Raw genomic sequence first — 13313 nt, 5'->3', positions numbered from 1 at the left:
AGACACCACCAAAAAAGGGAACTACAGGCCAGCATCTCTAATGCATATAAATGCAAAAATCCTCAATGAAATATTAGCAAATTGGATCAATAATACATTAAAAAATAATATGTCACAATCAAGTGGGATTTATTCTAGGAATACAAGGGTGGTTTAATATTCACAAAATAATCAATGTGATACATCACCAGTAGAAGAAAGGATAAAAACTGGCCACTTCATTAGATTTAGAAAAAGCATTTGACGGGGCGCCTGGGTGGCTCAGTGGGTTAAGCCGCTGCCTTCGGCTCAGGTCATGATCTCAGCGTCCTGGGATCGAGTCCCGCATCGGGCTCTCTGCTCAGCAGGGAGCCTGCTTCCCTTTCTCTCTTCCTCTGCCTGCCTCTCTGCCTACTTGTGATCTCTGACTGTCAAATAAATAAATAAAAAAAAAATTAAAAAAAAAAAAAAAGAAAAAGCATTTGACAAGGTACAACATCCATTCATGATCAAAATCCTCTGCAAATTAGGTCTAGAGGCAACAAAGCCCAACATCAAAAAAACTTTATATGAAAAACCCATAGCCAACATCATTCTCAAGAGTGAAAAACTGAGACCTTTTCCCCTAAGGTCAGGACAAGACAACACCACCTTTATTCAGCATACTACTGGAAGTCGTAGCTACAGCAGTTAGCCAACATAAAGAAATAAAAAGCTTCCAAATTTAAAGGAAGCAGTATAACTCTCAAAATTTGCAGATGACATGATACTAAATATAGAAAAACCTTAAAGACTCCATCAATAATGTGGGGTGCCTGGGTGGCTCAGTGGGTTGGGCCTCTGCCTTTGGCTCAGGTCGTGATCTCAGGGTCCTGGGATTGAGCCCCTCAGGAGGGAGCCTGCTTCCCCCCTCTCTCTCTGCCTGCCTTTCTGCCTACTTGTGATCTCTCTCTGTCAAATAAATAAGTGAAATATTAAAAAAAAAAAGACTCCATCAATAATGTAAAAAAAGGAAAGACATTCATGTTCATGGATTGGAAGAACAAATATTGGTAAAAATGTCTGTACTAGCCAAAGCAGTCTACAGACTTAATGCAATCCCTATCAGATATCAACAGCATTTTTCACAGAACCAGAACACACAATCCTAAAATTTGTATGGAGCTACAGAAGACCTCTAATAGCCAAAGCAATCTTGAAAAAGAAAAACAAAACTGAAGGTATCACAATTTCAGATTTCAAGTTATATGATAAAGCAGTAGTAATTAAAACAATATGGTACTGGCATAAAACTAGACAGATCAATGGAATAAGCCCACAGTTACATGGCCAATTAATATTTGACAAAGGAGGAATCAATATCAAATGGGCAAAAGACAGTCTGTCCAACAGACAGAAACACCTTTTTTTTTTTTTTTACCATACACCAAAATTAACTCAAAATGGATTAAAGACCTAAATGTGAAACCTGAAGCCATATAAATCCTTGAAGAGAGCATAGCCAGTAATTTCTCTGACAGTGGTCATACCATCATTTTTCTAGATACATCTCCTGAGTGAGGGAAAATAAAAGCAAAAATAAACTATTGGGACTATATCAAAATAAAAAGCTTTTGCATAGGGGCGCCTGGGTGGCTCAGTGGGTTAAAGCCTCTGCCTTTGGCTCAGGTCATGATCTCAGGGTCCTGGGATAGAGCCCCACATCGGGCTCTCTGCTCAGTGGGGAGCCTGCTTCCCTCCTCTCTCTGCCTGCCTCTCTGCCTACTTGTGATTTCTCTCTGTCGAATAAATAAATAAATTCTTAAAAAAAAAAAAAAAGCTTTTGCATAGTAAAGGAAATAATCACCAAAACTAAAAGGCAGCTTACTGAGTGGGAGAAGATATTTGCAAAGGACATATCCCATAAAGGGTTAGTATCCAAAATAAATAAAGAACTGATACAATTGAACACACCAAAAACAAATAACCTAATTAAAAATGGGCAAAGACATGAACAGACATTTCTTCAAAGAAGACATCCAGATGGCTAACAGACACATGAAAAGATGCTCAACATCACTCATCATTGTGGAAATGCAAATCAAAACTACAATGAGATAATTCCTCACACCTGTCAAAATGGCTAAAATCAACAACACAAGAAACAGGTGTTGTTGAGGATTTGGAGAATGAGGAGCCCTCTTGCACTGTTGGTGGGAATGTAAACTTGTGCATTTTACTGTGGAAAACAGTATGGAGTTTCCTCAAAAAGTTAAAAATAGAGCTACCCTATGATCCAGTATTGGCACTACTGGGTATTTACCCCCAAAATTTAAGAACACCAATTCAAAGGGATACATACACTCCAATGTTTATAGCCCCTTTATTTACAATAGTCAAACTATGGAAGCTGTGCAATAGGTGGGTGGCTGAAGAAGATACAGTACCTTTAAATGATAGAATATTATTCAGTTTTTAAAAAGAATGAAATCTTACCATTTGCAACAACATGGATGAAGCTAAGGAGTATAATGCTAAGTGAAATAAGAGAAAGACAAATAACATATACTCTCACTCATATGTGGAATTTAAGAAACAAAACAAATGAGCAAAGGGAAAAGAAAGAAAGGAGAGACAAACCAAGAAATAGACTGTTAGTTATGGAGAACAAACAGATGGTTACCACAAGGGAAGTGAGTGTGTGTGTGTGTGTGGGTGGGGGAGTGGCCAAAGTAGGAAATGGGGATTAAAAAGTGAAAAAACAAAACCAACAAAACACAGAACATCTCTCCTAAACCAAGTAGAAACCTAGGGCAGAAAGGAAAGGATTGACTAAGGTGCAGAAGAAACAACAGGATTTAACCTGTAGACAGAGAGGAGCAGGCTCAACACTGGTTATTATTACTCCATCTTAAGCCTTTCAACATATTGCTTCTTAAAGTATAAACCATGACACATTCTTAAAACTGTAGTTATATATGGGTGAGTCCTTTAGGCCTTTGTTGTTATGTACTAGATTAAATTAAATAGGATCAAACAGTTCTCTGGCTTGAGAAATTCTACGTTTACTGAATTAATGATTCTAGTAAGTCTCGTGACCTAAACCCATCTGTCTTCTCTTCACCATTTTTGCATTCTCTTTATCTGTAACTAACTTTTTTTGAGAGAAAGGAGAAATATCTTACTTCTTTTGTGCGCAGTAAGGAGAGATACCTTATTTCTTTTGTGAGCAGTCCAAACTGGATTTTTGGGTTAAATTTGGTCATTGTTGCCAATAGCTCAAATTTTTAAAATTGTTCTTTAAAGCAGCATTGTTATGTATATTATGCTGCATGAACAAATCAGTTGTAAAATAGATGCTTTTTTTTTGTTTTTCTGTTAAATAGTTCAATTTCAAATTACAGTTGTACTTTCCAGTCAACCAGGCATTTCTCTTTACTTTTTCATTTCAAAATAGCTTAGAAGATTTTATTCTATATGATGTTTTTTATTTTTAGTGATACTTTCATTTTTTCATATTGATAATATTTAAAAATTTTTAAAACTCTAATTATATTTCCTATGTAGAATTTTTAGTAGTATCATAAAATAACATTAACTCATGGTTTTCTTGGTCGCTGTGGCCTATTATGTTAATTTTTTGTTACTACATTAGCTATTAACCAATATTTTGTTAAAATGTTTATAAATGTTATGTAAACATAATTTGGAATGATTCAACTAGGACACATTATGAGTTAACACTATATTAAGGACTCTAGGAAGGGTAATTAGCATGTATTTGTTTTAAAGATTCCTCCATGATTTAAATGATTCAGCTGTTTTTTTTTTTATTGTTGTGTGGCATTTTATGAATAAGTACAATTTATCCAGTGTATTTTTAATACATATTTAGATTGTTTCAAGTTTTTTGCTATTAACATATTGTGCTCCTGTGGACTCCTTTATGCCTGTTTAGTGAATTCTGAGTTCTTTTTTTCTTTTTTTTTTAAATCTATAACAATTCTCCTTCCTTCTCTTTTGTCTTGCCATTTTCTTGTTGAAGAAATGGAATCATTTTTCCTATAGAAAAATTCACAGTCTTGTTATAGTAGTGGTTGTTTTGTTAATGTAGAATCTTATGTTGAAATTGATCTGTCACCTCAAAAAATGAATAGATTAATGATTTGAATAGTTTGAACTGATTTTTCCCTTTAAAAAGTCTTCCAATAGGGGCGCCTGGGTGGCTCAGTGGGTTAAGCCGCTGCCTTCGGCTCAGGGAGCCTGCTTCCTCCTCTCTCTCTCTGCCTGCCTCTCTGCCTACTTGTGAACTCTCTCTGTCAAATAAATAAAATCTTTAAAAAAAAAAAATCTTCCAATAGTATCTGGCTTTTTAATTGTTAGCTTTTATACTTTTATAATAGTAAAAAAATCAATATTTAAAAAATATTCCTTTTATGTTAGTAATGTATTAGTATATTAATACTTCTGAATGTTCATTGATAGATGAATGACTTTTTATTTTATAATTGTATTGTGTTTGATTTATAATTATATAAATTAATTTATAATTGTATATTGTGTTTTAAGTGAAAGTAAATAGTAATGATATCCTTTGTATATTTCCTTTAATAGGTTTGATATTAATGTGCTGTCAAAATTTTCCTCTTGCCTAGCAAGTCAACATTTGTATTTCAGTCCACTAATGGGAAAAATAGCCGCTATTGTACATAAGAACCTGGAAACCATAGAGGACTTAAGGTAAATGTACTTAAGGTAAATATATGATAGATCTGGGCTTTGGATACATATACACTTAGATTTACCACTTACTTCCTATGTGACTTTAATCTCTTGAAACTTTAGTATTGTTATCTATAAAAGAGTACTACTTTGGAATCTTCTTTGCAATGTTGCTGTGGGAATTAGAGATAAAGTATTAAAATAGAACATGATATTGTTGAAATCTGTGAAATATTTGAGATTTTACTTTACTGTAAAAGCTTAAAAGTTTGCTGCTCCCAATGACCTCATTTAACTTTAATTACCATCCTAAAGACCCTGTCTCCAAATACAGTCACATCGAGGGCTAGGACTTTAATATATGGAGTTTTGTGAGGGGACAGTTTAGTCTGTAGCATACTTCAGTGTTCATAGCAGCTTTAGTTGTAATAGTCAAAAGGTGGAAATAACCTAAATGTTCATTGATAGATGAATGAATAATCAAAATGTGATATATAGCTACAATGGGATATTATCCAGCCTTAAAAAGGAAGGAAATTCTGATGCATGCTACAACATGGGTGACATTATGCTAAGCCAAACACAAAAGGACAAATATTGTATGACTCCACTTAAATGAGCTCCCAGAGTAGTCACAGTCATAAAAGCAGAAAGTAGAATGGTTTTTGCTAGGGGCTAACAGGTGTGAAGAATTGAGAGTTACTGTTTAAATGGGTAAGGAGTTTTTGAGAAGATGAGGAAGTTTGGCAGGTGGATAGTAGTAATGATTGTAGAATAATGTGAATATACTTAATACCACTGAACTGTATACTTAAAATGCTTAAAATGGTAAGTTTTATGTTATATATATATTTTTATAAACATAGAGCAACGTAGCTTGTAAAAGCAGAGAAAATAAAAATCAGTGTAAATTTTTTTAACTTTAAAAAATTCTTGTAGGCCCCTTTGAGAATCTAATAAAATCTTTGGATATTTCCCTACTCTAAACTGCAATTACAAATATACATAAAATTAAAAAAATCATTTCAGAGGCTTAATGGTTAAATGAAATAGCAATACTAAGTTACCAATTAATGTTGCTTAATATTAACATCAAACACTTGAGTCGAGAAGTCAAAGTATTATACAACTGGGTTTTAAAAATATATTTGTTTTATTAAAAAGGTTGAAGAAATTTGGAAACAAAAATAAATGCAAACAGTCCCCTTGTCATAAGGGTTGAGATGGTTTACATTTTTTCTGTAGATATTTTATAATTATCATCCTTGAGCATTTGTTATATACCTTTTCCATTTTGCATTTCTTATCCATTATGGGTACATTCTTGTATTTGTGGTTTTCTGATTTTTGTATTATGTAAGATCTGTGTTTTGAAAGCAGGGACCTCACCTTTGTAATTTTGATGTCTCCCTCAATGCCTGGAGGAGTGATTTATGTTTCCTAAAAGTATTTTTTAGTGAAGAAATAGTAAATGCTATGTTATATTCAGTACTTACTGTCATATATTACTATCTGCCTAGCATAAGACATTAAAAAATATGAAATCATTTATTAGTGAGAAATATTTTGCCAAGATTTTTATTAGTAAGTTACAGATACAAAGAGAAAGGAGTAACAAACAAAGTGAAGTCTATTGCCAAAAATAAAAATTGAGATTTTTAATGTTGCATTCATGGGCTATTAGTCCAAAGTGATTTCTGAGTGAATTTCACTAAAATATTTTCCTTCAAGGCAGTTATCTATAGAATGAGATATTATGTACACTTAACAAAAGATATTATTGCAGATTTTTAAAAATCTACATTTGATTACTAGGAGGCCCCATAAGAATATATAAAGGCAAAATTCTGTGGTATAAAACCTGTAATATTTTAACTAGTTCTTTTCCATATCGAATCATTTAGTCTTAGGATTGTTCTTTATTCTTAAATAAGGTGAAAATTTTTGCATCTTTTTCCTTTTTAGGTCCTTGTCTGTATTGATGGTCAGCATATCTTCTTTAATATCACAGCGTTTTCGGGAACAATTAGTGAACAAAACAGAACATCTTTTTGATACCATAGATTCTTCTCAGGTCAACGTTGCAAGAAGAATAGTAATATTTCTTCGAAATATTAGATATAGTTATTACCCACTATTAGAAAGGTGTAATGAAGTGTTTTTAAGCAATATGAACGACCTTGATTTGGATTCCATCAGTAAAATACTTAGTCTATATCACTCTTTACAGTTTCATAGTTTTGAATTTATTAAAATGGCTAAAAAGAGGCTAACTGAAATGATTCCTCTGTTTGATCACCCTGATGGCTTTGTAAAACTGTTTGTAGCACTGGGACCCATTGCAGGACCTGAAGAAAAGAAACAGTAAGTTCAGTTAAAATTGCTTTACTTTTCTTGTTGTAATTGAATGGAACCTCACAAGCGTAGACCTTGAAGTTCTGGAAGGCACATATATTACCCCATGCAGCTCTGGAAGGGAGAATAATCTCTTATGTCTGCTCTTTGATCCCTTCTGATTGTTTTAATTTACATCTCAAACTCAATTTACTGTTAAATTCTGAGAAAGGACCAATAACTCCATGGTGGTGGCCAACATAAGAAGGGATAGGGAGATGGATATTCTCTCTAGAGAATGCCATTTAAGTGTTTTTATTCTCCCTTCCTGGGCCAGATGACTGACACTACACACAGATATAAGACTTTCCCACCTCTAGTATGGGGTGTAGAATATTCAGAATTATAATTATAATAGTCCTAACAATGGACCATTCTGTTCTTTGTTGTCTTCATATTCGTCATCAAAGTCATAGATTGTTTAAGCACCTTGGTAAATGTTCCCTTATCGGGTTGGAGTGAATTTCTTCTTTTCCCTATCTTTTAAAAATTCCCAGTTTTACCAGATATTGATGTAGATAGAATTGTTTGGGATATAAAGATGGGCTAACATTAAATTAATGTATGATTCCTAAGTATGAGTAAAGAAATAAGTATGATTGGTAGATTCAGTTAAGCAGGGGTTCCAAACGTTGTATAATAGAGGTTATCTATGTCATTACTCTCTTACCAAAGATTCACGGAGAGTTTTATTTTTTAAGTGTCCTTTGAGTTATATAAAGATATTTAAGGATACATTTTAAGAGATTGTATCAAGATGGGAACAAGATGACTACTTAAAGAGATTTTATTGAATTTATTTATTTATTGCCACCAAGTACTGTTGGAATCTCATATGCTAAAGCAGTACAAGAGTTGAATTTAACTGGCTCCCTGCCTTCAAGGAATTTATATTCCAACCAGGAGGATAGAAATGTATATATAATTAAAATGTGTAAATACCATGATATTGCAATACCGTTACAAATAGGTACTCAGATTAGTGATAGAAATAGTAGATAGGAAAATGAGAGAAAAATGTGGACATAAATGACTGGGAAAAGCTTTGAGTAGAAGCTGGGTTTGAAATGTTTGATAAGGTTGTTGAAAATGATGGTGTAGAGCTATCCAGTATGAACAGAAAATTAATTTATCCTATTACCTTCAGATTTTATGTTTTGGGCTTGTTTTCTAAATTACTGTATAGGGGCACCTGGGTGGCAGTTGTTTAAGTGTCTGCCTTCTACTCACATTGTGATCCTGGGGTCATGGGGTGGAGCCCCACCTGCACTGGGCTCCCTGCTCAGTGGGAGCCTGCTTCTCCTTCTCCCTCTGCTGCTCCCCATGGTTGTGTGCTCTCTCTTTGTCTCAAATAAATAAAATATTAAAAAAGAAATTATTCTAAAAGATAAAATTAAATATAGTTACTTGTATTAGTGTATGCACTACTTTGGGTGGTTTAAGAATGGATTGTCTTTTTAAATTTTCATTTTATAGTGTCACAGCAAGTATTTAGTGTATGAAATTTCTGTTAATATGCAGGTGTATTGACTTTCTGATTAGATCTTACTCAATTTAAGATAATTGGGATATCGTTAGAATGTTAGTTTTTAGTTCTTTAGCTCTGTAGTACTGAATAATTTCACTGAATTGTATTTTATAATCATTATGACCTTATTTGAGTATCAAGTTAAAAACCTTTTGTCTATATTTCTTTAAGAGACAGTTTAAGATTAGAGCATACTGAAGCCTTAATTCCTTTGATAAAAATGGTGTATTTTTCTTTATTCAATCATTTATATTATCCCCTATCACGTGGGGAGAAAATTGATACTGCATATTGAATTCAGTTTTTGTTTGTACTTCTTTTCTATTCATTACCTAATAACTTATTTTATTTTTTTTTAAGATTTTATTTATTAGAGATAGAATGAGCAAGGGGATTGACAGAGGCAGAGAGAAAGGAAGATGAAGGCTCCCTGCTGAGCAGGGAGCCCCACATGAGGCTTTATCCCAGTACCCTCGAATTATGACCTGAGCCAAAGGCAGCTGCTTAACCTACTGAGCCACCCAGGCACCCTACCTACGAACTTGTTTTAAAAAAGAACTTTTTATAAGCTAGTCATCAGTTTTTCAACATAAAAACATTTTTCTTTACTTCTAGACTTAAATCAACTCTATTATTGATGTCAGAGGAGCTAACCAGCCAGCAGGCCCTAGCAGTCATGGGAGCAATGGAAGAGATGGAAAGCCGAAATTCACATCTGATTAAAAAGTAGTCTTTCCTGAAATTCATGGTGTTACCTTTGCTTGTCATCCATAAGTAACTATTTTTCTCTGGGATGCATTATGTTTTTTTTCATATAATCTATCTGTTGATTTTGAAGAAATAAGGAATTAACACTTAGAGCATTTTTTTATTATCTGTATAGTTCAGATTTTAAAAATAAAGGTTTTTAAATCATTTATATAACATTTTTCATTTCATTTGCTGCTGCTGTTATTTTCAAGTAGAGCATCATAATCTAGGGAAGTGGAGAGCATCTATGTGAACTTGAATTGGTTCACACCACAGTTTCCTTGAAATCATACTGCCATATATTGTCTTTTTTAAAAAGAAATTTAAGAAGAAAAATACATAGTTAAGATTATATATACTTAATGTTTTATTATCTATTATATGATCCTTTTTAAGGTATTCATTCTGCCCCATTTATTCCAGCATACTCCCTCTTAGCATTTCTCATTGCTTTTAATCCATTCCATTAGAGAGCAAGTGAATTAAGGGAGAAAATCAGTTTTGATAATTGTTAATAACTCTTGGTAAAGATTTCTTTGCAGGGAAAATGTGGAATTTAATGGCTGTTCTGAATTTTTTTTAATTTAGAAAGTGAAACTTCATGCTTTTCTCCCCTCTTACTATTAATAATTAAATATTATTTCATTCACACTTTATTGGTAGCTCTTGTATCATTCTATTTTAATTGTTTACATGTCTGTCACCATTTTGAGACTGATCTTCAAGAGCAGAAAAACTTATTTCATTCATTGCTGTTTCTTTGGCACAGAGCATGTCTGGCATGAAAGAACTCTTCAGTAAATATTTAAGACCTAAATGAATGAATTGATTGTAATATATGTTTTCTCATTCTTTATAGAATTGCTTCCATCCTGTGTAAACATTTGGATAACTATAAACCAGTAGAGTTATTGAAGATAACTCAAGCATTGATTTTTCTACATTTTCAAAGTAAAGAGCTTTTTGTGAAACTCAGAGAATTACTGCGTAGGTAAGGTTAAAATCAAAGTGTTTATTTTACAATCTAGACTCAATATTTGTTCTGTTTAATTATGTGGAGAGTTGTTGGAACTTTTGGAGTTAGAATTACGTGGCATATTACTTAAAATGTTAACACACTTCTCTTTCCCCGTGCATGTTCTGCCAGTTGAAGCCAGTAAGGCAATGAGTTTCCTGGCGATGAATAACATTAAAAAAACCAAGGCATTTTCCTTTCCTGCAGGAATACAGTAACTAGGAAGACTGGAGCTGCCCAACAAGGCAAAACTCCATTTGGGAACACTCATATTTAGGGGCCTTCAGTCTGCTTACTTGCCTGTTTTAAGGCATGTTAATTGTTTTAAAGCATATTAAATCTTTTGATTTGTAAGTTTTTTTTTTTGTTTTTTTTGTTTTTTTTTTTTGTTTTTTTTTGTCAGAGAGAGAGAGGGAGAGAGAGCGAATACAGGCAGACAGAATGGCAGGCAGAGGCAGAGGGAGAAGCAGGCTCCTTGCCGAGCAAGGAGCCCCATGTGGGACTCGATCCCAAGATGCTGGGATCATGACCTGAGCCGAAGGCAGCTGCTTAACCAACTGAGCCACCCAGGTGTCCCTGATTTGTAATTTTAAAAAATAAGATATTTAAGAGCAATGTTACTGGAAAAGTATTTTTATGTTTATAATTTAACATTTTCTGTTTCTCCATGACTATAACATTCATATTTTAACAGGGAAGTTACTCAGTTTTCCAAGGATGTTTATAGAAATGGACTCAAATAGAGTTTTCCTTGAAAAATATAATGACTTGAATGAAACTAAAATTACATTAATTAATTAATTAGATTAATCTTTTTCTTCTCTGTTTTTCTATACTAGTTTGATTTCTTATTTTGATTCCTGGAAGACAAGGTATGGGACCCTATGCCATAATCAAAAGATTGGCATAGAGTTGAAAATGATTTTTATTATAATAAAATGATATGCCGTTAAGGTTAAGAGGGATTTGAATTGAAGAATAAGAGATGGTACTTTATGAGGCGAAAATTTAGCTTATTAGATAAGTTAGTAAAAAGTTCACCCTTCTCTTGAAGAAATAACTTTCTTCTTACCAAGGTGATTATATGCAGGATTACTGTTTCTTCACCCTTTTCATATTTAGCATAGACTTTCATATAGCCTCTGAATGAAGAATTTTATGTTCTATATTAAGTATCAAACTGGCCCAGGGACATGGTTTCTTTGGTCTACACAATGTTATTTAAAAATTTGAAATTACACAGTATTGTTTGCCTATAGGTATGCTAACAGAAAAATAAGAGCAGAAGTGGGTATGTCAAAGGAAATTCTAATTTACCCGTGATGTTTTATTTCCTTTGTAAAATGACTTAAAACAATATGATAATGTTAAAATCTAGAAATTCTGAGTTAGTGAGGGCCCTTATACGTCTCTGGGGTTTAAAATATCAAAAAGTTAGTTGGGGGATTTTGTATGGAAACCATAGGTACTCACTTTCTCCTATTTCAGTGCAGGCAGTATCAAGTAGACTTTTAGGGGGAACACAGTCTAATTAAACTCTTCACATAACTATTCCTATAAATAGCTCCTGAAACCACTCAGGGAACACAGGGAATTCATTTTCTAGAATAATGTGGCCTTTTTTTAAGACCATATTGAAATGTAATCTACATACAGTACACCTTTCTCCTCCTCATTACTCTGCTTCTCTCATCCCCCAGGTTAGCTACTACCCCTAGTTCCAACTGTGTGGATTATTAGTTTGTGTGTCTCTTCTTTTGCTCAATAATTATGTTTATGAGATTTACCCATGTTTTTGCTATGTTGTATTTTCTTTGTAAGGATATAACAACAATATTTTACTATAAATCCATTTTACTATTGATGAATATTTTATTTATTTCCAGTTTTTGGTTATTATGAATATCCTCTTACATATCTTTTAGTAAATATATTATGCATTTCTGTAGATATTTACCAGAGAGTATAATTATGGGTTTGTAGGTTTTACATACATTCATCCTCAGTAGATCTGGTAAATGGTTTTCTAGAGTGGCTGTGCAAGTTTATATTCCCACCAGCAGAATGGAGAGCTGAGCATTCCTGTTGCTTGACATTCCTGCCAACACTTGCCATGTTTTTATTTTCTATTTTTAGTTATGCTGGTGGGTATGTGGTAGTATTATAAATAAACATGCATGCACATGTAAGTTTTGGAATTTGAGGAAGTGTTTCCAGGAAAAACATCAAGGGGAGGTTGGAGAGAATGTATCTGTTGGGGGTGTATTTTTAGACAGATACCACAAGGTTGATACATATTGAGAGTTCTACCCTTTAGGTCAATTCTGCAAACAGATAAAGCTTCTGGGTCCTTTTCTTTATACACACACACACACACACACACACATGTATATATATACATGTATGTATATATATATATATGTATTTTTTTTTCTTGGTTATAAGGATAAAATATTCATTTAGTACTAATTGGGTACCTACTTTGTGCCAGGCAGTGGGCCAAATACCATATAAAAATCATTTTGTAGCACTTATACATGGAGCCTGGGCATTCCACCACTGCCGCCTTTGCGGGTGTATTTTCACAGCCCTGCACTGTCGCCCCCAGCAGACACTGGGCAGCTGCGATCATCAATAATTTGAACAAAGAAAGTCATAAGCTACATTTTAATGTACTCTAAAGATGCTCAAGAGAGCCGTGGTTTGCAAGAGAGCATCAGATTATATTAGTCTATTTTCTTCAGAGTTCGAGATGGCTTACCATTTTGGTCCCTCTTTATGAACACGTTTGAATAGCTCATTGCAGCAGTCATAATACTTCAAAGATCTTCTCTGAAATTCACAAACAGCTATTTTTGGATCTCTGACATATCATTTGCCCTGTGTGTCATGCCTTCTGCTAAGCTTGCCAACCTTTGCAGCAAGATGTCTATATTGCGTGGTGGT

The 13313-nt window shown here is 33.6% G+C and overlaps 1 protein-coding gene across 1 annotated transcript in view; it reads left to right on the top strand.

Annotated features, from left to right (window-relative positions):
• The window catches only part of FASTKD1 (FAST kinase domains 1), a 55147-nt gene that overhangs the window by 14210 nt on the left and 27624 nt on the right, over positions 1–13313 (top strand). Inside the window, exons 4-7 of the mRNA XM_059392776.1 lie at positions 4573–4698; positions 6646–7044; positions 9218–9328; positions 10212–10343. Of these exons, the coding sequence (XP_059248759.1) occupies positions 4573–4698; positions 6646–7044; positions 9218–9328; positions 10212–10343 (768 nt within the window). The remainder of the gene's footprint in view (positions 1–4572; positions 4699–6645; positions 7045–9217; positions 9329–10211; positions 10344–13313) is intronic.

The sequence above is a fragment of the Mustela nigripes genome, chromosome 3 (genome assembly GCF_022355385.1).
Source record: "Mustela nigripes isolate SB6536 chromosome 3, MUSNIG.SB6536, whole genome shotgun sequence".
Taxonomy (NCBI): domain Eukaryota; kingdom Metazoa; phylum Chordata; class Mammalia; order Carnivora; family Mustelidae; genus Mustela; species Mustela nigripes.
Note: the sequence above shows the minus strand (reverse complement) of the source record. Positions and strands in the feature narration are given on the sequence as shown.